Source organism: Monodon monoceros, unplaced genomic scaffold (assembly GCF_005190385.1).
Source record: "Monodon monoceros isolate NGI ecotype Baffin Bay Population unplaced genomic scaffold, NGI_Narwhal_1 Super_Scaffold_14, whole genome shotgun sequence".
Classification (NCBI taxonomy): domain Eukaryota; kingdom Metazoa; phylum Chordata; class Mammalia; order Artiodactyla; family Monodontidae; genus Monodon; species Monodon monoceros.
In genome coordinates this window covers 5,668,410-5,690,317 of record NW_021703770.1, presented here as the reverse complement: position 1 = coordinate 5,690,317, position 21,908 = coordinate 5,668,410, and the positions used below count along the sequence as shown (strand labels likewise).

At 49.1% G+C, this 21,908-nt stretch overlaps 1 protein-coding gene across 14 annotated transcripts in view; it reads right to left on the bottom strand.

The window, feature by feature from the left end:
- ZFAT (zinc finger and AT-hook domain containing) overlaps nt 1-21,908 on the bottom strand; it is a 481,085-nt gene that overhangs the window by 331,976 nt on the left and 127,201 nt on the right. For all 14 annotated transcript variants that reach the window (XR_003793519.1, XM_029222687.1, XM_029222683.1 and 11 more), the window contains 2 exons: nt 18,718-18,894; nt 5,371-5,622 (listed from right to left, as the gene is read on the bottom strand). Coding sequence is in view for 13 of the 14 variants with exons in the window: in XM_029222683.1 (XP_029078516.1) it covers nt 5,371-5,622; nt 18,718-18,894 (429 nt within the window). In the remaining variant the exon portion in view is untranslated. The remainder of the gene's footprint in view (nt 1-5,370; nt 5,623-18,717; nt 18,895-21,908) is intronic.

Below are 21,908 nucleotides of genomic sequence, written 5' to 3'. Positions count from 1 at the left end.
TGGGATGGTACCCAGCCCTACATCCGAGGAGCTGTGTGACTCTGGATAATCGTCACTTCTGGACCTCAACTTCCTCAATTATAAAATTATGAAATTGGTTTGAAAAGGGGGTTTTCTGAGCCAATGCTAGAAGGTCACATATTGTGTGATTCAGTTGGTGTAACAATCTCGAAATGACAAAATCACAGGGTTGGCGATCTGTGGTTGCGGGGTGACTATAAAGTGGGAATACAAGGGAGACGTCTGTGGTGACGAACAGTCCTGTCTCCCGACTGCCGCGGTGGCAACACAAACCTACACGTGTGATGAATGATGAACGACGCACACAGTATCTCACTGTCAAGGTCCTGAACTTGACATTGTGCTGTAGTTATGTAAGATGTCACCACTGGGGGGAAGAGGGTAAAGGGTACGTGAGACCTTTCTGTACCATCTTTGCAACTTCCTATTATTCCAATATTTGTTTCAAAATATGAAGCTTTATTTTTTAAAGCGTTTCTTAGACTTGGAAGCAGACCCTTATTACTTTCTCAAATTGTACTTATGAAGATCATTCCTTTGCCCATAGTTATTGATCAAATATATATCTGTCTTACTTCACAACTTTCACAGAAATACAATTTCCAGAAGGATCAAAGATATAGATAAAAAATGAAACCATACAAATAACAGAGGAATATATAGAAGGTTGTTTATTATTTTGGGGTATAGGTAAGTGTTCTAAGCTACGATAAAAAGGGCAAGAAATTTGAAAGAAATATTTGACAGTAGTGACAATGCTGATATTTAAAACTACAGTAAAATGCAAAAGACAAAGAAAGCAATTCTACAAATGAAATTAAAAGACAAATGATAAAACTGGAAAATATTTTCAGAATATATGGTGATCTAAAAGTGTAACAAGTAAAGGGCGTGAGCGAGGAATGCCCTAAATTACACACAAAACAAAAACCCCTAATAACTGCAATGAGAGAGTCCACGAGTGACCAAATAGAGGCAAATTAAAATAATTAAAGAAAATTGTTCGCACTAGAGATTAACAGGATAAGACTGACACAACCCAGGATAAAGAGGGTAAAGGCGGATATGAGGACACAGCCAACGTCGGAAAAATAACAGATAGACACAGTCTACCGGGTAGCTTGACAACATGCGTATGTGTCAAAATGTAAAAGATGCCCTATTTTTTTTTTTTTCGGTACGCGGGCCTCCCACTGTTGTGGCCTCTCCCGTTGCGGAGCACAGGCTCCAGACGCGCAGGCTCAGCGGCCATGGCTCACGGGCCCAGCCGCTCAGCGGCAATGTGGGATCTTCCCGGACCGGGGCACGAACCCCTGTCCCCTGCATCGGCAGGCAGACTCTCAACCACTGCGCCACCAGGGAAGCCCAAGATGCCCTATTTTTTGTTTGTTTGTTTTGTTCAAATAGTTTTATTGTTATTTTATCAACTAAAGTTGTCATATGATTTATTCAGATAAAACTCACATAACATAAATTAACCATTTTAAAGTGAACAATCCAGGGACATTTAGAACATTCATAATGTTGTACAACCCCCACCTTCATCTAGTTCCAAAACTTTTCTATCATTCAAAATAAAACCTGTACCCATTAAGCAGTTTGTCCCCATTCTCCCCTCTCCTCCAGCCCCTGGTAACCACCAACAGTCTTCTGTCTCTATGGATTTATCTCTTCTGAATATTACATATACATGGAATCATAAAATATGTGACCTAAAAGATGTCCTATTAACCCGAGAATTACATTACTAGGTATTTAGCTAAGATAATAAAGACACAAGTGCAAATATAGTAATAATAAAATAAAACTGCATGCTCGATTGTACACCCCAGCAGTTTTTTGTTTGTTTGTTTGTTTTTAATCAGGGAGAAAAATTTAAAACAATATTCAGTGTCAATCAACTGGAGACCAATGAAGGAAAACTTATGCCCCATGCACACAATGAAATGCTGCGTGGCCTTTAAAAATGACAAAAATCTACATTTACTGACTGTTTTCAGTCAGAAAGCAGAGCATCGCAATCAAAAGCACAGACCCTGCAGCCAGAATATGTGCATTCAGAGTCCAGCTCCATCCCTTACGGGCTGTGTGATGTTAGCAAACTCCTGAACTTCTCTGTGCCTCAGTTTCCTGGTCTATAAAATGGGAATGATAATAGTGCTTATGATGTTGCCATGATAATGAAATGAGCTATTGATAATAGCTGTAAAATACTGAGAACAGTATCTGCAACATAGAATGTGCTACAAAACAGCTTGTTAAAGAAAAAATACTGACATGAAAAATTTATCTGCTCCATTACTGAGTGAAAAAAGATCACAGAACATTATATATGACCTCATTTCTGAAAAATGTATATGAACATACATAGAAGTGAGAAAGATCTTTCTTCACTTTTTTTACACAGTGTAATAGACCTTATACCTAGGCAGTGAAAGTTTGGATTATTTTTACTTTCTTCGTAGTATTTTTTATATCATTCCAGGTATTAAAAAAGCAAACAAATAATAATGATAATATCCAATTGGTACTCTTGGATACTTTTGGAATCTAAATTGGTGTGAGCTTTCTAGGGGGCAATTTGGCTACATGTAATACACTTTCTGGCCCAGTAGTTCTACTTTTAGGAATTTATCCTACAAAAGTAACAAATAATAATCCACACATACACATATATACACATACACAAACGCATACATATACATAAGGGAATGTTTATTAGAGCAATATTTATAACAGCAAAAACTATGGAAATAACCTAAATTTCACTAAATGTACCGTGGTTGGCATGAACAACGGAATACTACATGGCATGGAAAAGTGACGCCGCAGAGCTCCATGAAAGATCCTTTCAGTGAGGGCCGTGAATACCCAGGTAAAGAGTCTGCACTTTCCTGTGAAGGGGAGACACTGCAGAAGCGTGTTTTGGGAAGAAACCCCCGAGGGCAGCACAGCCTGGGGGAACATCCACGGCCTGGGCTGAACTTCTCACATGCCCTCCAAGTTAGATCTAGGCCTAAGGCCCGGAGGAATCAACAGCCAGAATGTTCGGTGCTGCTGAAGAGGATATCCCTGATTTCTAACCACAACTGTGCAGAAAGCCCAGGAGTCTCTCAGAGGGGGACTGACAGGACAAGCCAGCTGTGTGAAGGCACAAAACCAAAACAGACTCTCAACGAGACAGCCCTGAGTGAGCAGAGAGACTTGGGTTCTCAGAAGGACTCGGGCCAGTACACGCAGAGCTGCCCTGATGGCTAGATCTGGCCCCTCTGGTTAAAACGAGACAACCACTGAGCATTTGTGCGAGAAAAAGAGAGTGGGGGCTGGGGAGGGGTGCGTGTGTGTACGCGTGCGACACACTCAGAGGGCAGGGGACGTGGGTGGAGAGAGGAGGGGAGCAACTGCATGAGCAGGGCCGGAGGGAACGAATCCCCTGGAGATGAGCACCTCAGGTGCAGGGCCGTGGCCTCCTAACCCTTCCGCCATCGGCCGCCTTATTGCTAAAACTCTGTATTTGCCGAAAGGACATTAGGCTCTGAAGCAAGATGCTGCTTCCTCCGAAACCACCGTGCTCCTGCCCCGTCTCTCACACAGTGAGTACTCACGCTCTATCTTGGGACGGCGGCCAGCCCGCTGCCTTACCTTGTTTGAATCCGTGTCCAGTATTTGCATCAGCCCCTGCAGCCTAGTAAGAGTTCACGTGGTCACCTTGAGAGCAGTTTAAAGGAAAGAACAACATTTTGTGTTTTCTACAACTTGCAACAGGTGTTGGCAATGAGCCTTGGCCACCTACCTAGATGTTTGATAAATATGAGGTGATGTCTTACCTCAATAATTCACCCAATCTGTGCTAGGATTTTACACACCAAGGGTCTTGCTCCACTGTTGGGAGGTGTTTCTAGGACTTAAGAATTGGGGTTCAGAGTCAGACAGTCTGGGTTCAAAGGCCAAGATCCCTTTCTAGCTAAAGAACCCCGGACGAATTGCTTAATGTCTTAGTGTCTGAATGCTCTTATCTATAAAACAGGAAGGCCAGCAATAGCACTGTGTCCATATGGCTATGAGTAACAGTAACAGCTAACATTTATGGGGTGTTTTTTTTTTTAACTTTTTATTTTATATCGGAGTACAGCCGATTAACAATGTTGTAACAGTTTCATGTTCACAGCAAAGCGACTCAACCATACATATACATGTATCCTTTCTCCCCCGAACTCCCCTCCCATCCTGGCTGCCACATAACATTGAGCAGAGTTCCCTGTGCTACACAGTAGGTCCTTGCTGGTTATCCATGTTAAGTATAGCAGCGTGCACATGTCAGTCTTATGAGGTGCTTTTGAAACGGCAAGCACCGTTCTAAGCACTGTACGAAGTCCCGTCTCATTGAATCCTCAGAGTAATCATATTAGCTAGTGCTGTTTTTATTCCCATTTTACAGATGAGGAAAATAAAGCAGAATGAAGTTAGTAAGTACTAGAGCTAGGATTCAAACCCAGGCAGCCATAGTCCAAAGCCCAAATCTGTAACCAGAACTGCAGGCTTAGCGTGGTACAAAACACAGTAAGAACTTCCTAAATTCTCAGACGTGGTTTGAAAACGTCAAAAATGGTGCAAGAATCAAACAACAACAACAGCACGACAGCAGAGGCCCTCAGCTCTCTGGTGCAATCTTGCCGTTTCAGTCCTCCTAGAAAGCCGTCTAGGAGACGTTCCCTACTCACACTCACATGTCCTTCGGCCTCTTTTAGAAGTTACTTCAGAGCTGAAGCCTTGCTAAGTACTTACCTGGAGGAAGCACCTGGTATTCTTTACTTTCTTCAAGAATACCTGCCACAATCTAGGCCATCAAGCTCACTCACAGGGGCCTCGAGCATCCCAGTGTCTGCTCTTCTGTTCACATGGTCCCACTCATCCACTGAGACACCCTCCCTCCTTTACTCCAAAGGCCACCCAAAATGCGACACCAGGCTCAGTCCGGAATTCCCATCAGAACACTTTCTCAACTCCTGATTTATTATCCTGTAACACTTTGCATTTTAAAAGCCCATTGTCTTACCCCGAACATAAGCTCAAGAGCACAGAGACTGTCTGACCCTCTCTGCCACCCCCCACAAGCGTCTACTCAAGTACCCACCGTGACCTGCGCTCTGTGGGCATCAGCTACCAGATGATACACTCGATTCCAAGATGATGTACAGTAACAGTCAGTAACCATTGCAAAAATAGAGAGGTGGGACATGTATAAATATGTGCGATTTCCAAGTAACAAGTGAACCCGTAAAAATGGATGTTAGTTACAACCACGTGAGCTGTCAGAAAGCGACGCGGTCGCCCTCGGGCAGCACTTACCGGCCCCTCCCTCCTCCTCGCCCAGGTTCAGCACGATGATGCAGATGTGCTTCCGCAGCTGGCGTGGGTTGGAGAACTTCCGGCAGCACTTGCTGCACTCCAGGCTGCTGGGAGTCAGGCTGCCCCCTCCCTCGGGGGCCCGCGGGCCGTCCCCGCTGGGAATAACGTTGTTTTCCGCCAGTTCCTCTTCGGGGCTGGCCTTCTTCGTGGACCCCTTTGGCCTGCCTCTCTTCCTCTTCATGACCGAAAACTCTATGAAGGAAGCAAGAGGGCACCATGTAGTCACAGGAGGCGACAGTGCAGGGCATGCACTCAATTTCCAAGTGCAGAAATATGTTTGGTTCCACGTTTTATTAAAAGAGGAAAGTCTGAAGCAGTTCCAGAAATGAACAGCTGCAAACAATCTTTAGTGCTAATATCTCTGCACCTCTATGCTATTGTATAATCAATTTTGTAATAACATGACTTAAGAATATCACTTTAGGGCTTCCCTGGTGGCGCAGTGGTTGAGAATCTGCCTGCCAACGCGGGGGACACGGGTTCGAGCCCTGGTCTGGGAAGATCCCACATGCTGTGGAGCAACTGGGCCCGTGAGCCACAACTACTGAGCCTGCGCGTCTGGAGCCTGTGCTCCGCAACAAGAGAGGCCGCGACAGTGAGAGGCCCGCGCACCGCGATGAAGAGTGGCCTCCGCTCGCCACAACTGGAGACGGCCCTCGCACAGAAACGAAGACCCAACACAGCCAAAATAAATTAATTTAAAAAAAAAAAAGAATATCGCTTTATCAGAACCTTTGCACGTGCTTCTTCCGTAAGGCGGGGAGGACGTTTCTGTTTTTGTTTTTGTTTTGGCCGAGCAGCCTGTGGGATCTTAGCTCCCCGACCAGGGATCAAACCTATGCCCCCTGCAGTGGAAGTGTGGAGTCCTAACCACTGGACCGCCAGGGAAGTCCCGGGGAGGATTTTAAGTTGTGACCATCAGCCCCCAGTTCACAAACCAGGCTCCTTATGACCCACCATTTCCACTGAAACCCAGTTCTCAGAAACTTGCTAAGGACTTCTTTGCAAAGCGTTCTCAAAGGCTGCTTGGCTTTTCATGCTCTTAATGAGTTACACAACTATTCAGGCTATTTCAAGGCATCATAATTATTAGATGCAAATTGTTCTGATGAAAAAGAGAAAAAATAATTACAATCTAAAGCCACCAATTATAGGACTAAAGACAATATTTTTCAAGTTTCCTAGAAACCAAATGATTTAAATGTCATGATCAGAGCTGCTTCAGAGTAAGTTTCAAATCATTTTTCCTCTTGTATTTCTTCTTAATTAGCATTCATTGTTAAGGCACTTGTCTCCAAGGGAAGGTGGGAATTAAGATGGGTGAGTGGGGTCAGGGGGCATCGTGCCATTGCGTGAAGGTGGAGTGGTGTGTCTTAGGTGATGTGACTTGAGGGGTACCCAGAGGAGGCCAAGCAGGGGACCAGCACAGCCTGGCTGCCGTGCCATCTTTGGAGAGCCACCTGTCTGGCTAAGGCACGGCATGTCAGCAGCCCTCTTTGCATCTGAACATCAGGGCAGAGGAAGGGTCCTAGCTTCTAGCACCATCGTGAGGGAATGTCATCTGCGGAATTATGATACGTTCAAGGTCCCTCCTGCTCTTCCCAAGGCTACGGTTCTGCCCAGGAAACGTCAGCCACAGTGCCCACTGCTACCAGTGTGAGGACCCCTTAAGTGGGTCACTTGTGCTCCCAAATCAGACAGGAAAGCCATGGGGCGGGCGAGGAGGTCAGGAAGGTTCCTGAGCGAAGTCTGCAGGGAAAGAGCAGCGTGACAATGAGGGTTCTGGACAGAGAAGCCTGCTGTGACGCGGGGTCCCCAAGAGCTCAGAGGGATCAGGCACCAGCATGGGGGAGGAGCTGAGACGGGGAGCTCCCTGCAGAGCAGAGTTTCCACTGAGCTGCAGTGCCAAGCGTGGCTCCCCCTTGACCTAGAGCTCCGAACCGGGGCCTTCCGTGGCCAGGACAGCCCAGCCCAACACACAGTCACTGCCTTCCCTCTATCTCACCGGGCATGTCGGAGACGAGGATGGGAGTGGTCAGGAACAGGGGAGAAAAAAGTACTAAACAACAAGAAAGCAAACGAAGAGACCAGAACAAATGAGCAAGGGCACAAGCCCCTTGGATCCCTCTGGCCACACTGAGATTTTACCAAGGAGAATATCAGCTGTGTGGACAGGAGGTCCAGCCGATGCGGAAGGGAGGCTGGAGGGGGAGGTGAGGAAAGGGAGGTGCAGTGAGGACAAACTCTTCACCTCGAAGTCATTACAACTCTCCTCCTTATTATTCTTTACAACAGCAACTTACTGAAGCAGCAGTTAATAGAGGAGCAGAGTTCGCGAAGAGGCTACAAAACGCCCACCTCGTGTCCCATCCGCTGAGCTGCAGAAACGTGTTGCTTAACAGTTTGTAGGAGACCGTGGTCCCAACCCTGACGCCAGACTCCGCACCCCGCCATGCAGACTAAGGTCCTCCTCTGAAATGTCCTGAGGATGTAGCTGTGTAGTGAAGAAGGGGCTTTACCCGTAGAGAGGTCTGGCCTCTGCCCTCAGCCGCTGGGGGTGAGCTCTAGGGCCATGTGCACAGGGGCTTTAGCCACAGGACTAACGCTGTGACTTGTTTCAGGGGCTCTGCAACAGGTCAGGTCAGTTCCGACCTCTGGATGAACTGGAGAAGAGAGGTCTTAGTCTGACCCCCAGGAGAAGCTGGAGACTGGGGGACAGCCACGTGAGCAGTGTGTCATCGAGCCCCAAACATCTCTGGACACCAAAGGCTCGGGCGAGCGTCCCTGGTTGGAAATACTCGAGTCCTGTCATGTAATGTAGCCAGAAGAAGGCAGCGGCGTCCAGGACACCACGGGTGTAGGAGGGGGACCGAAAGCCCCTTGTCTGGAACCCACCCCGGTCCCGACCTCACCCAGGCATCTCCCCCTCTGGCTCGTTCTGACCTGTACCCTTTTTGTTTAGAACTGTCATCACAAGTACAGTGCTTTCCTGAGTTCTGTGAGTCGTTCTAGAAAATTATCCAACCTGAGGGAGTCCTTTGGGTGCCTCAAGCTCGTACCTAGCTGCAGAAGCGTGGGTGGCCCTGGGAGCCCTCAAATTTGTGGCTGGCGTCAGCAATCCTGGGCAGACGTCAAAGTCTTGCAGAAACCGTGCCCTTCCCCTCAGGTTCAGATTCGGCACTCATGGCAGCAGGGTACCCAGCGCCCTCTCCCCGGGGACGCCCAGAGCAGGCGGCAGCCGCAGTGCCCACGGGTGCGACCCCTCTTCCCGCACAGCGGGAGTGCAGCATGGCCAGCCGGACCCAAGAGTCATGTGTGTGTCTCCCCACAGGCAGGACCCCCTGAAGACTGAGTCCCGTCCCGATGGCTTTTTATGCCCCAGCATGTGACCCGGTGTCCCACCCAGTGGGCACCCCGTAAATCGTGGTGACTGCACCCCAACAAGCAGGGTGCAATCTGCCGTCAAGGAAGAAACATAAAATCAGCCCTGAAAGCTCTGGAAAACCTCTAACACGACGGTGACAAAACTAATCTTACATCTTGCTGCATCCATAATTCAGATCCTCAAGACCAATTAGTTAGCTAAAAATGAAACATTCATAAATGCACCTGGAATCATTTAAGCACCGAAAACGAGTTGCTGCTGTCAACTACCCCCATGGTACAGAAGAGCGGAGAAGGCAAAACTGGGTGAGGAAAATCCTGTCGCCTCTAAATCGACACATTTTAATGGCGTCTGAATAGAGGAAATTGCAATTCCTGTTCCTGTTCCCTGAATTCCTCTACTCAGGCATCACTGAACTCTGTGGATTTTGTCCTGAAGACACCTGCCCGTACACCCCGTCTCCGCTCACCTAGACCCCTGCACGGCATCTCAGAGTCCAGCTTTCTGCTCTGGTCTCTCTCAGCCTCCACCCCGTCTCACTGCCACTCTCTTGCTCTAGAACTTTCCATCGTTCTTGAGGACTTCGCCCCACGACTCTGAGACCTGGCTTTCCAGGCCCTTTATCACACAGTTCACCCTACACATGTGCGCACGCGTGCACACACAGAAACACATGCGCGCATGCGTGCTCGCTCGCTCTCAACCCCTCAGGGCAGTGTTCTAGGCCTCCCTAAACATGCAGAGGGAACGCCTGCCTCTTTTTTGCTTCCCTGTGCTGTGCGCCCTCCTGCACCCCAATCAGAACCCTAACTCCAGGCCCAGTTCACGTCTCAGTACCTCCTCTGTGAGGCAGCTCGGCCGACCCTGGCTGGCCCCGCAGTTGCGTGTAAGGCACACACGTGTGCAAGCTCACCCACACCACTTCCTGACTGTGTTACTCTCCCCCCACCTTCCATCACACACCCTGAGGTCCCGCAGGATCCCGGGCAGAGCTGGAGACGTAGCAGATACTTAATACAGACAGACACGCTGATCACCCGCTTAACGGGGAGATGCATTTCGAAAACAAGGCGTTTCCTAGGTCCCAAGTTTCCAACAGGAAGAAAGCGGCAAGCCACAGTGCCTCTCGACCCCGTCCCAAATCCACTACTGGGGACAACTTCCTCACAGGCAGAAAATTATCCTTGTAGATCCAAGACCTGACCTAGCAAGGGACGGAAAGAATCAGCCCAAAAGATGACATGAGCATTATGAAAGAAACCTCAACATTATCAAAAATCTAATAACGTAAGCCCTTTATTTGTACATCACTCAAGTTTGTGAGGCACTTTCGCAGCTATTATCACATCTTATCCTCACAAAAACCTTCAGAGATGGATGCAGCAAATCTAACTCCTCAATAGGAAAAGAAATGAAGGACCGACCCAAAGGTTGAAGGGACTTGGCACATTTTCCAGGACCTTCCACTGAGCTGGCAGACCCAGGATCTGGGTTCCTTCTTCAGCGCCCAGATCTTTCTGCTGAGTCTTGTGGCCCTTGGGTCAGTTCTGGACATGGTAGTGGAGCCAAGAGGTGCACTGCAGAGAGCAGCCGCTGGGAGTTAGGTGGGCCTAAGTTCAAATCCCCGCCAGCCTCAGTTTCTAACATGAAAAATAAACACAAAGCTGCCTCTATTCTATACAGTCACTATTAACAAAAAGCAGCCCATTAAAATGCTGAGCACAGCACTTAGGAGGCGATCGGTATATGGCGACTGCTTACTGTCATGGCTACAGGCGTGAGTATTCCGACGTGGACTGTCTCTCTGAAGACACTATTACCTTCCCAGTCCGTCCACTGTTAGATCGTGTGATTCCTCGACGTACACCCATTCTTGTTCATTAAGGCACTTTTTCCTCGATTTCTTCGTTTTAAAACATCTCACACACCGAGAAAGCCAATATAGAATTAGAGGTGTATAAATTCCACTCTGCCTAAGACCAAGGATAAAGCCAGCCTTCCAACTCCCACTTTGCAGCTCAGCCTCCAACCACACCAACTCGAGAATTTAGGAATATCCTGAACCACTAACACTGCCAGGCCCTGACAGTCAGCCTCCCCGACATTTAGCTCCCAGGAGCCCAGGCAGCAACAGAGGGACAGTGAATGATGTCAGAAACAAGGGACTGTGGGGCTTTTAGGGGCATTTAGGTTTTCAGGGACACAGCACCCCTCTACAGGACAGGCTGCAGCCTGCCCTATAATGCAAGGCTCCAGGGAGGGAGAGGGCACCCCAAGACTGCTCCCTGTGGTTTTAGCAGTGATCGTGTGGAAATGCCACATAAATAACAGCAACAATTAATAATCACTAGGCACATACATCTCAGGCACAGGCTAAGCCCTTCACGTGCATTGCCCAGCAAATCCCTGAGGATTTCCCATTCTACAGAGGACACTGAGGCTTAAGAAAATTAATCAGGGCTTCCCTGGTGGTGCAGTGGTTAAGAATCCGCCTGCCAAGGCAGGGGACGTGGGTTCCAGCCCTGGTCCAGGAAGACCCCACATGCCGCGGAGCAACTAAGCCCGTGCGCCACAACTACTGAGCCTGTGCTCTAGAGCCCGTGAGCCACAACTACTGAGCCACGTGCCACAACGACTGAGCCCGCGCACCTAGAGCCCATGCTCTGCAACAAGAGAAGCCACCGCAATGAGAAGCCCGTGCACCGCAACAAAGAGTAGCCCCGCTCGCCGCAACTAGAGAAAGCCCGCGTGCAGCAACGAAGACCTAATGCAGCCAAAAATAAATTAATTATTCTAAAAAAACTGAGAAAAAAAAAAAAAGAAAATGAATCAGTCTGCCCCAAGACCCAGAAGTAGCCAAGCTAGGATTTGAACCCAGATCTGTTTGCCTCAGTCCGTGAACCTCACATCCACGCCAGTTAGGTTAATATCGGAGCACAGAAATAGCACATTTTGACCTCTACTCTGAGTTCTGCGGGAAAACGATGATAGTTCACCCAGTCACAAGCTTCAGTGTGACCCAACTCCCGACCTGAACAGCCGATGGATACACAGGGGGTGGGAGGGCTAGAAGGGCACCGTGCACACACCAGGTTCTAAGACGTTAGGTACCAGCATGCATTTGTCTCAGAATCCGTTTTTAAAAAGGCTAATATCTTATCCCCCTTTAACAGATAACAAAAGCCACTTGCCTAAGCCACCAGCAGCCCCTCCATGGCTGTGGTGCAGGCTGACCCCTGCGTGAGGGCCACAGAGGGCGGGGGGGGCCTGTCCCCATCCCTGTCCCTGTCCCAGGTCAGGCTCCACCAGCAGGCGGAGCGCCCTGCACTGCCTGCGTCAGCCCTGAGCACACTCTATCCTCGTTCACCCAGAAAGAACACCCATTGCTAACTCATCAGCCCAGGATGGAGGCACCTTTTTGTAATCCCCACAAAAGCAGCAGGTGCGCCAGCGCAGCCGCAGCATCCCATGAAAGCCCCAGCACTGAAACCTGAGTCCATCGGAGCCCACTGCCCCCAGGCTGCCTGCCAGAGCAGACGAGAGGGCTCAGGGCTCAGAGGCTCCTGGGACAGCGAGTCCAAGATGCCTACACACTCAGAGTGACTTTATTCGTGGTAAGTGCCCAGAAGAGACAACACAGAGATTTAAACTTAGAGGCCAACCTCCCCTGGGAAGCCTCCTTTCACCCTCCAACTAGACCACGTGTCCCCCCTCTTTAGCAGCCCAAACCTAATCCCAGAGAAGCACCTTCCCCACTGCACTGAAACCGCCTCTTTGTCCAAATGCCACCCACCAGCCAGGAGGCAGCACCAGCAGGACAGTGCCTGGGCCTGCTCTGTACTCCCAGCACCTAGCACAGCACCCAGGCATACAGCAGGTGCAATTAAGGAATAAATTAAGAAGGAGGGAAGGGGAAGGGGAGAGAAGGAAGAGAGAAAAAGGAGAAACGAAGAGTTCCTATTAAAGGTATGAAAGGGGAAGATGATGGAAGAACCAAAACCCAGCTCTCAGCAGACCCACGTAAATTCCTGCTCAGGTAAGCCCAGTGTCCCTGCCTCCATCAGGATGAACAAGTGTGTGCACACACTCACTCACCCATCACACACACACACTCACCCACTCACACATGCACTCACCCATCACTAACAAACACTCACAGATACACATGCACACATTCTCTTTTACACACTCATACATACATACAAGAGGGAGAATGAACTTGGTCCATTAGGGAATTTTTTTCTTGGACCAGAGCCAGAGATTTGATTAGCAAGAAGGGAGAAAAATAAAAGGCTCTTCTGCAGACCTTTGCCAACACGAGCAAAAGAGATTAAAAGGCTATAAAATAAACCAGAGGATTTAGGAACCTTCATGTTATAAAGGGAGGCCAAAATAATAAATCAATTACTACTCAGTTAAAGGTTTAATTAAACCATTTCAAGCATCTCTCAACTTGAAATGAACTGTGAAGGTTAAACCTGAATGGAAATCATTAGAGAGAAACTAAGATTCTGTAAGTCTCAAACTTTATAGACTTGGACAAAGAGGAAAGGAAGGACTTGGGGTTCTTAATGGAAGACTTTCGAAGAAATTTTCTCATATTAACAGTCTAAGTCTAATTAAAGTCTTAAGAAATACTTTTTAAAATTAAATTACACAGGCAACTAATCTTCCAGTATATACACGCGCACACACACCCAAAGAAAATGTATTCAGGAAGAATTTAAGTGAAAAGTAAATTAGTTAATAAAGGAAAATAACTTTTAAAAGAAGTTCAAAGGTAAGAACCTGATCATACCAAGAGCACCACAAGAGCACCGCATGGTCAGGCCACTCAAGATGGCTGTACTCTTGCTCTCTGTCCATCCCCTGCCTGACCAGGGCTGCTTCACCTGCACCCTACTCACTCGACTGACCTTCCTGTGTACTTGACCCAGGCCCCAGCTAGTGACAGCTTATCGAAGGGGCAGTGAGGGGCATGTCTCTCGACTGGTTTCCCTGGTAACTAATGAGCCCAGCTGACATCAATCTCCCTGTAACTGGTAATCTCCCCTTCCCCCCCGGGGACGAGGGCTACCAACATGTCCTGCCCTCCACGCCCCACACACGGTGGGGTGTCCCTCCCGGACTTTGCTTCAGACCTGTAAGCTCCCCCACCCATTAAACCCCTGATGCCTCTGTTGCTGACTCCGGGCTCTTTCTTCAGCCTTGACGCTGGGCAAGCACAGGCCTTGTAGGCCTGCAGGGTGCAGCCCAACAACTGGAGGAGCAGCCAGGAGATGGAGGAAACTCCCGTGAGCGCCGAGATGTCGGGAACGGAAAGCTGCGGAGGCCATCCACTAGCATGCGGGGCCCGAAAGCTGCGGGCGTAATCTTGGGGCGGCTGTCCACTAACACGTGGGCCCCAAAGTTGCGGGGAAATCCCAGGGTGGCTGTCCTTGCTGAGTGAGGGCTGCCGAGAGATCTGGAGAACAGTGCCCTCTAATGGCTCTGCTATTGTATCTAAGTGAGCCTTTTGTAATTGGTTAAGCTAGCTCTCTAGAAGGAACTGGTATTTCTCTTGTGCCTTTGAGAAGTAAATGATCTACCTAGGCTCCCGGGAACTTTAATCTTTTGTGATCTCTAAGAGTAAAGGAGAAAAAAGAGCCTCTAGGTAAACTCTATAGAAATAATTATGTTTTGGGTATGTCTATCTAAAATAGTCTCTCCAGATTTCGGTAACTTGGAAACTAAGTTAAAAGAAGAAAATTCATGGGTCATTTCAAATAGGATAAAATATTAGAACATTAATTGCTGGGTGGGTCTAAGCTTATCTACCTATGCCTGCTTAGGAGAGGAAGACTAAAGCATTAAATTTTCCAATCAGGAAATGCAGAATGACTTGCTTCTTGGTTTTTGCCAGAGGTTATGGTTTTCAAGGGATAAAATTATAATCAGTCATAATTCTGGTTATTGTAACCGAGTTTATCGATTACATTGTAATCAGGTGTTTACCGTGACTTTTTAAGTCTCTCATCTTTTATAGACAGTTACTGTTTTACTCTGATGCTTTTGCAAAAGTGCTTCATCTTCAAGAAGATTCACAGCTAAGGACATTTTGACAATAACAGGTCTCTGATAAGCTTTAGAATATACTGCTGAACTGGGTAAGAAATTAAAGAATCCTAATGGAAAACCTGATGGCTTCATTAAAAGTTAACAGAAAGATTGGTTACTGAGTGAACTGGTCTATATGGTTATAATTTTTATGGGTTTTGTCTGGAATGTTCCTGGTTTGATCTGTTTTCCAGATAGAGGGAAACCCTTCCCCTCAAGTTGGTTATGACTTATAGCAACTGGGTAAATTACACCTGTGGGTAGAATTGAAACATTTGTCTTTTCTCTCTGCCTGGTCCCTCCAGAAACTGGGAACTCTAGGGTTCTGAGCAGCCTTATCAGATGAATGGGAAAGACAGTCTCCTGGCATGTGCAGGAATCTCAATGTTTTAGGGACCGAGAAGTCCATCGAGGCAGAGCCTGATGGCAGGCCTTTGGCACTGTTTTCCTGGCCCTGAGAGGCCTTTTGGTAATTCAGTCTGAGACTCCTGAGGAGTGCCCCCTCAGCCAGTTTGGAGGAGACTATGTGGTCAACTGACCAGACTTATATTGCCAACAAATTAATTTTGATTGGCTGAGTTTGGTGGAGATGAGGGTAATTTTAGAGAGAACAATATTATGTTTCAGTGGATGTTAAATTCTAGTTCTGTTAATTGAGGTCTGTATTTATGAAAGTTATTGTGTCATATGCCATACTTTTGCCCTGATGTTCTGGATTGAAAGAAAATGATCTAGTGAAACTGTCACAGACTATAATCACATGAAGTATGACACTGCTTGCTTTAAGTCTGCTGCTAAAAGCACATGTACAATGCTTGTGTGACAATTGGGTATAAGTGATAAAATGTATAACCTATAAAGTGTTTCCTCCATTAACCTACCTGAGCCTGTTCACGAGATCTGATTAGTTTTCCCCCAATGTGAATGACTAGGTGAATATAAAGGAGGCCTCGCACCCACATGATCTGAACCTGGGGTAGGAGAAAGCACCCCAGCATCTCTGGACAAATGTTTTGATCATCAGTGCTTTCTACTGGAAGATGTGCAATCAAAAGGGGAAATGATGGAAAAATCTGCACATACTGCAGTATGGGGAAGTCATGCCAGCTTATACATGGTTTAACTTACTTTACTGACAGAGCAGCCTGTCTTGTGGCCTTTCAGACAGGCATTGTACATCTGCCTTGGCCATCGAGGAAGGGGATGAGTTTGAAAGTCAAAACGGTTCAGACGTCCAAGGTAAAACTAGGTGGCCATTGTATATACGATTTTAGACACGTTCTCCTATTACTGGAGAGTTTTCTGAACTGTATCTCAGATGTGGTTACTGCTCGTATTGTGCTTAATTGTCATGATCTTCCCTGTGTCGTGCCTGTTAGATGTCTTACATTGCGTCCCTAGCCTAAGCGAAGGAAATGAGTCTAGTTGCTGAGTGTCCAGCGAGATACCGCTGCCGCCCTCCCCCAGGCTTCTATGAAAAATCGACCTAACGCGACTATGTGGGGACTACCGACCATGGGGGAAGACGACTCACCTCTTCTGGTCCCACGTGCCAATACATCAGAAGGACCCCCGTCAGTAAACATTTCTGTACAACTGACTGCCTATGAGCCCCCCTGGGCTATGCTGGGTGGAGTGGAATAGGCTGGCTTCTGGACACACAAGTCCAACTAGTGGGATTAACTGCTTTTTGTTTAGAAAGACCTAATGGGTACACCCCTAATTGCACCCAACATAACACGGGGTGGCAGACCTGTACTGTGACTGCTGACTCCTGGCTAGGCCACCAAAATGTTCCCTTTAAAGCCGGGCCTTCCCCTCCCCATGGGGTGGCTCTGGGTTTGTGAAAACCAGACATGGCCTTACCTTCCTTATAACTGGACAGGGCACTGCTGCCATTGACTCCCTCTCCATTGACCTTGTACGTACTTGGCTCCAAAATTTGCCCACATCGTGGCAAATGACTGCTCTGAGCATACAGTTCTAGGCATCTTACTCATGATACTTTGGCCGTATTGTACTGTGGTGTCTGGTTGCAGTGTCCCCTACATACCTGACCCCAGGGATATCAAGGAAGATGAGCGGACCAAGACTGTAAGGGTCGTGCAGGGTACGCAGGGCGGAGGGTGTGGCCAGGCCCCTCAGATGGCTGTTCTTTTGTTCTGTCCATCCCCTGCCCGGTCAGGGTCTGCTTCACCTACACCCTACTCACATGACTGCCCTTCCTCCGTCTTGCCCTAGGCCCCAGCTAGTGATAGCTTGTCAAAGGGGTGGTGAGGGGCGTGCCCCTCGACTGGTTTCCCTCGTAACTAATGAGCCCAGCTGACATCAATTCCCCTGTACCTGGTAACCTCCCCTTCCCCCGGGAGCAAAGACTGCCCCATGTCCTGCCCTCCACGCCCCGCACACAGTGGGGTGTCCCTCCCAGACTTTGCTTCAGACCTGTAAGCTCCCCCACCCATTAAACCCCTGATGCCTCTGTTGCTGACTCCGGGCTCTTTCTTCGGCCTTGAAGCTGGCCAAGCACAGGCCTTGTAGGCCTGCAGGGTGCAGCCCAACAACTGGAGGAGCAGCCAGGAGATGGAGGAAACTCCCATGAGCGCCGAGATGTTGGGAATGGAGAGTTTTCACCTTATGCCACTAACAGTAACAAGTAGAATTTCTCCTAACTTCTCAACAACTCAATCTTCTGTCAGGCATGTTTCTCTGAGTACCCTGGGAACGGCCAGAGGGACTCAAACAAAACATTTTGTGTCTGGAGTCTCTCCTTGTTAACGGTGTTAGATGATCAGTAAGCCAGCCTCTTCAGAAATGCCAGTCTAAATATTCCCAAGAAAGAGCAATTGGATTATTAGTGTGACTAACGAATCCAGCGACAGGACGTTTACTGCCACAGATCGAGCTTCTGCACAGGAGACTGGCCATCATCTCTCATCGTATGAAAATAGTTTTGTGGGGACTTTTTCTGACTCTGGCTTTCGGCTGCTTCTCCTATACTATATATTTTCTTCATCTGCGGGGACCTAATTACAGTGCCTGGATGGTTTCTCTAATCCATCCACCTGCTGCATCTGATGCCATTCAGTAGGAAATGTCTGGACGCTGCAAACAAGATGTGTCTCACTTCTGACACTGACTGTGAACCTGAAGAATTCTGCGAATCAAAGCTCTGCGATGGGAATCCCTGTTGCAGGTACACATGAGCAGTCCAGCCATGCTGTTCTGAAGATTATATATCCTTATTCATTCATGACGTATGTTATCATAACAGCTTCCCTTTCATCTTCTTTGTTCCAGGCATCATCCTTGGTGCTGTCACCATATCTTTGACTTCAACCTCACAGACCCCCTTGCGACAGGCAGATTTGTCTTCATTTTTCAGATGAGCAAAGTGAGGCTCAGAGGAGTAACATCATTTGCTTCAGGTAATGCAGTAGCAGGTGCTGGCGCTGGGTTAAACACGCTTGTCTGACAATAAGCTCGTGCTTTTTACCCGGCTGGATGGTGTCAACTCCTTTCATTTACTCATTCATTCATTCACTCATTCATCCCTCCATCTACCAACCAGGCATTGGAGAAGCACCTACAGAGCCTGGGTACAGGGAATTCAAACACACAACCTTACCTGAGCAGATCTACAAATGGAAATTATTGTGACTTCCGGTTGGAGATTTGGATTTTTATGAGACCCTATGCCCACCAGACAGAAACTGAGAATCAAAGTATTTGAGAGCAAATAAGCATCATCATCGCCCTCAGGCACACCGTGGGCGTGCCGCCCTCGCCCAGCACCCCAGCCCCCTTACCATCTCCGGTTTTGCCTGGGTTGGTGGGTTCAGGGGTACTCAGAGGCCTCAGGGGAATGATGATCTCATCCACATTAACCCCCTCTTCTGCGTGCTTCTCAGAAACGTGGGAGAGGAGTTCCGACTGACTTGGTGAGAAAAGGTTACAACATTTACACATGAAGATGGCTGGGTTTTCTGTAAGGAAAAAAAAAGCAAAATATGTTATTTCATCTTCACCAAAACAGTGACTACATCCAAATGCCAAAGAAAAATACTGAAGGTTGCTCTTCTGAGCAATCGCCAGGCACCAACAGGTGTGTCCCTCTGGTGGACACCGCACGGCCAGGCAGCTCACTTCTAACTTCAGGTGGCCCCGGTTGCCAGAAAATTCTTTCTTCAATATTCCAAAACCTCAGTCCTTCTGGACCGGGTCTAATATGGACCTCCCTGTTACCCTAATCCACTCAAGAGCCTAGATTCGGGATTCACATAGCAAAGTAAGAAATGAATATGGAACTTGAAAATTAATGCAACCTTCAAATGAATGAACCACACTGACAACAATGAAGTATTCTAGTGAGACTCACTCAAATTAGGTGCAAGGAAAAAATGATCAAAACAGCACTTCTTAAGAGCCAAGCACCTTTCACTGGCAGGCACAGGAACTAAGAACAAGGAGAATGGGAAGCTGTTGCTTGCTTAAGCCCTTTAATTCCTATCTAAAGCATTACCACCGTTCACAAATATTTATTAACAGTCCATTATGGTTCATCCCATTATACTAGGCAGGAAGACATATGGGGAAAGCAACTCATTTTTGAGTCCAATAAAATAATTACAGGCACATATAGGAATATTAAATTTAGGATCCAATAACAAAAGCTAGATTGTTTTCCCACATTTACACTGAAAGGAAGAATTGGTATGATGGCTTTGAAGGTTCAATTTCTAACTCCAGACCCTAAATGCTGTAAAGCTGGATGAACTCGGACAGGTAGTAATGATCTCTTGGTTGCAACACTGAACAGGACATGCAGGTAACAAGTCTCCTCTGCAGCGGGAACCCAGGAGGCTCAGTAAGCCACGCCCTGATTCAGTGCAAGCCTCCACCTACTCAGTGCTCTCGCCCGGCCGCAGTAACCGCTGAAAATCCACCCCACGCTGCCGGGCTCCCGACACGCACCACCGCCAGCCTCACGGGGACTGTTAACACGGCCTCGTGCAAGGCGTCGAGGCCACCGACTCTGCCAATGGCGAACAAGTCTATCGCGCCTCTTCCTCCCTCCTCGGCCCCGTGCTCACAGCCAGCTGCCGACTGGCTTCCCATTTCACTGAAGCGGCCAGAAGACGGTGCCAGAGCCTCCTGGAGCAGCCGCCCACCTGCCGCTCCTGCCGGGAGGAGAGAGGGCCCAGCAGCGGCACAGAAGGGGGCTGAATGCGGCGTGGTTCACCCCGGGGCAGGCAGAATGTCGAACACGTTCCAGCAGCTCGTGGGGGTGAGAGAAAGCAGACCAGCACAGCAACGCTGCTGATGCTGTCACACTTTCTAAAGACAACGCACCCCGAGCGCCTACACCTGGAAGACTGCTCGGCCGGCCCTCACCCGGGAAGGCACGGGACAAAGGGCAACGCCGGGGCTTCCCTGGTGGCAAAGTGGTTGAGAGTCTGCCTGCCGATGCAGGGGACGCGGGTTCGTGCCCCGGTCCGGGAGGATCCCACATGCCGCGGAGCGGCTGGGCCCGTGAGCCATGGCCGCTGAGCCTGCGCGTCCGGAGCCTGTGCTCCGCAACGGGAGAGACCACAGCAGTGAGAGGCCCGCGTACTGCAAAAAAAAAAAAAAAAAGAGCTACGCTGTGTCCCATGCGCTCCAAACCCCAGCCTCTCCCACCGCCTCAATGACATGTTCTCGAAACTCTGCTTCTCTTCAGTTTTAGTCAGAAAGTGGCAGAGGTACAATTCAGGGCCTAAGCATTTTAAAGCCTAGTTATTCAGAAGCCAGGTAGGGCCTAAATCCACTTCAGTTTTAGGCAGAAACTTGCTGAAGTAGAATCCAGGGCCTAAGCATTTTAAAGCCTAGTTATTCAGAAGAGGGGGGCTTCCGGGAAGATGGCGGAAGAGTAAGACGCGGAGATCACCTTCCTCCCCACAGATACACCAGAAATACATCTACACGTGGAACAACTCCTACAGAACACCTACTGAACGGTGGCAGAAGACCTCAGACCTCCCAAAAGGCAAGAAAGCCCCCACGTACCTGGGTAGGGCAAAAGAAAAAAGAGTAAACAGAGACAAAAGGATAGGGACGGTACCTGCACCTCTGGGAGGGAGACGTGAGGGAGGAAAAGTTTCCACACACCAGAAGCCCCTTCGCGGGCGGAGACGGCGGGAGGCAGAGGGGGTGGAGCTTCGGAGCCGCGGAGGAGAGCACAGCCACAGGGTGCGGAGGGCAAAGCAGAGAGATTCCCGCACAGAGGATCAGGGCCGACCGGCACTCACCAGCCCGAGAGGCTTCTCTGCTCACCCGCCGGGGCGGGCGGGGCTGGGAGCTGAGGCTCGGGCTTCGGTCGGAGCGCAGGGAGAGGACTGGGGTTGGCGGCGTGAACACAGCCTGCAGGGGGTTAGTGCGCCACGGCTACCCGGGAGGGAGTCCGGGGAAAAGTCTGGACCTGCCGAAGAGGCAAGAGACTTTTTCTTCCCTCTTCGTTTTCTGGTGCGCGGGGAGAGGGGATTCAGAGCGCTGCTTAAAGGAGCTCCAGAGACGGGCGCGAGCCGCGGCTAAAAGCGCGGACTCCAGAGACGGGCAGGAGACGCTAAGGCCGCTGCTGCCGCCACCAAGAAGCCTGTGTGCGAGCACAGGTCACTCTCCACACCCCCCTTCCGGGGAGCCTGTGCAGCCCGCCACTGCCGGGGTCCCGGGATCCAGGGACAACTTCCCTGGGAGAAGGCACTGTACGCCTCAGGCTCGTGCAACGTCACGCCGGCCTCTGCCGCCGCAACCCCGACCCGCACTCCGTGCCCCTCCCTCCCCCGCCCCCGGCCTGAGTGACCCAGAGCCCCCAAGTCAGCTGCTCCTTTAACCCCATCCTGTCTGAGCAAAGAACAGACGCCCTCCGGCGACCTACACGCAGAGGCGGGGCCAAATCCAAAGCTGAGCCCCGGGAGCTGTGAGAACAAAGAAAAGAAAGGGAAATCTCTCCCAGCAGCCTCAG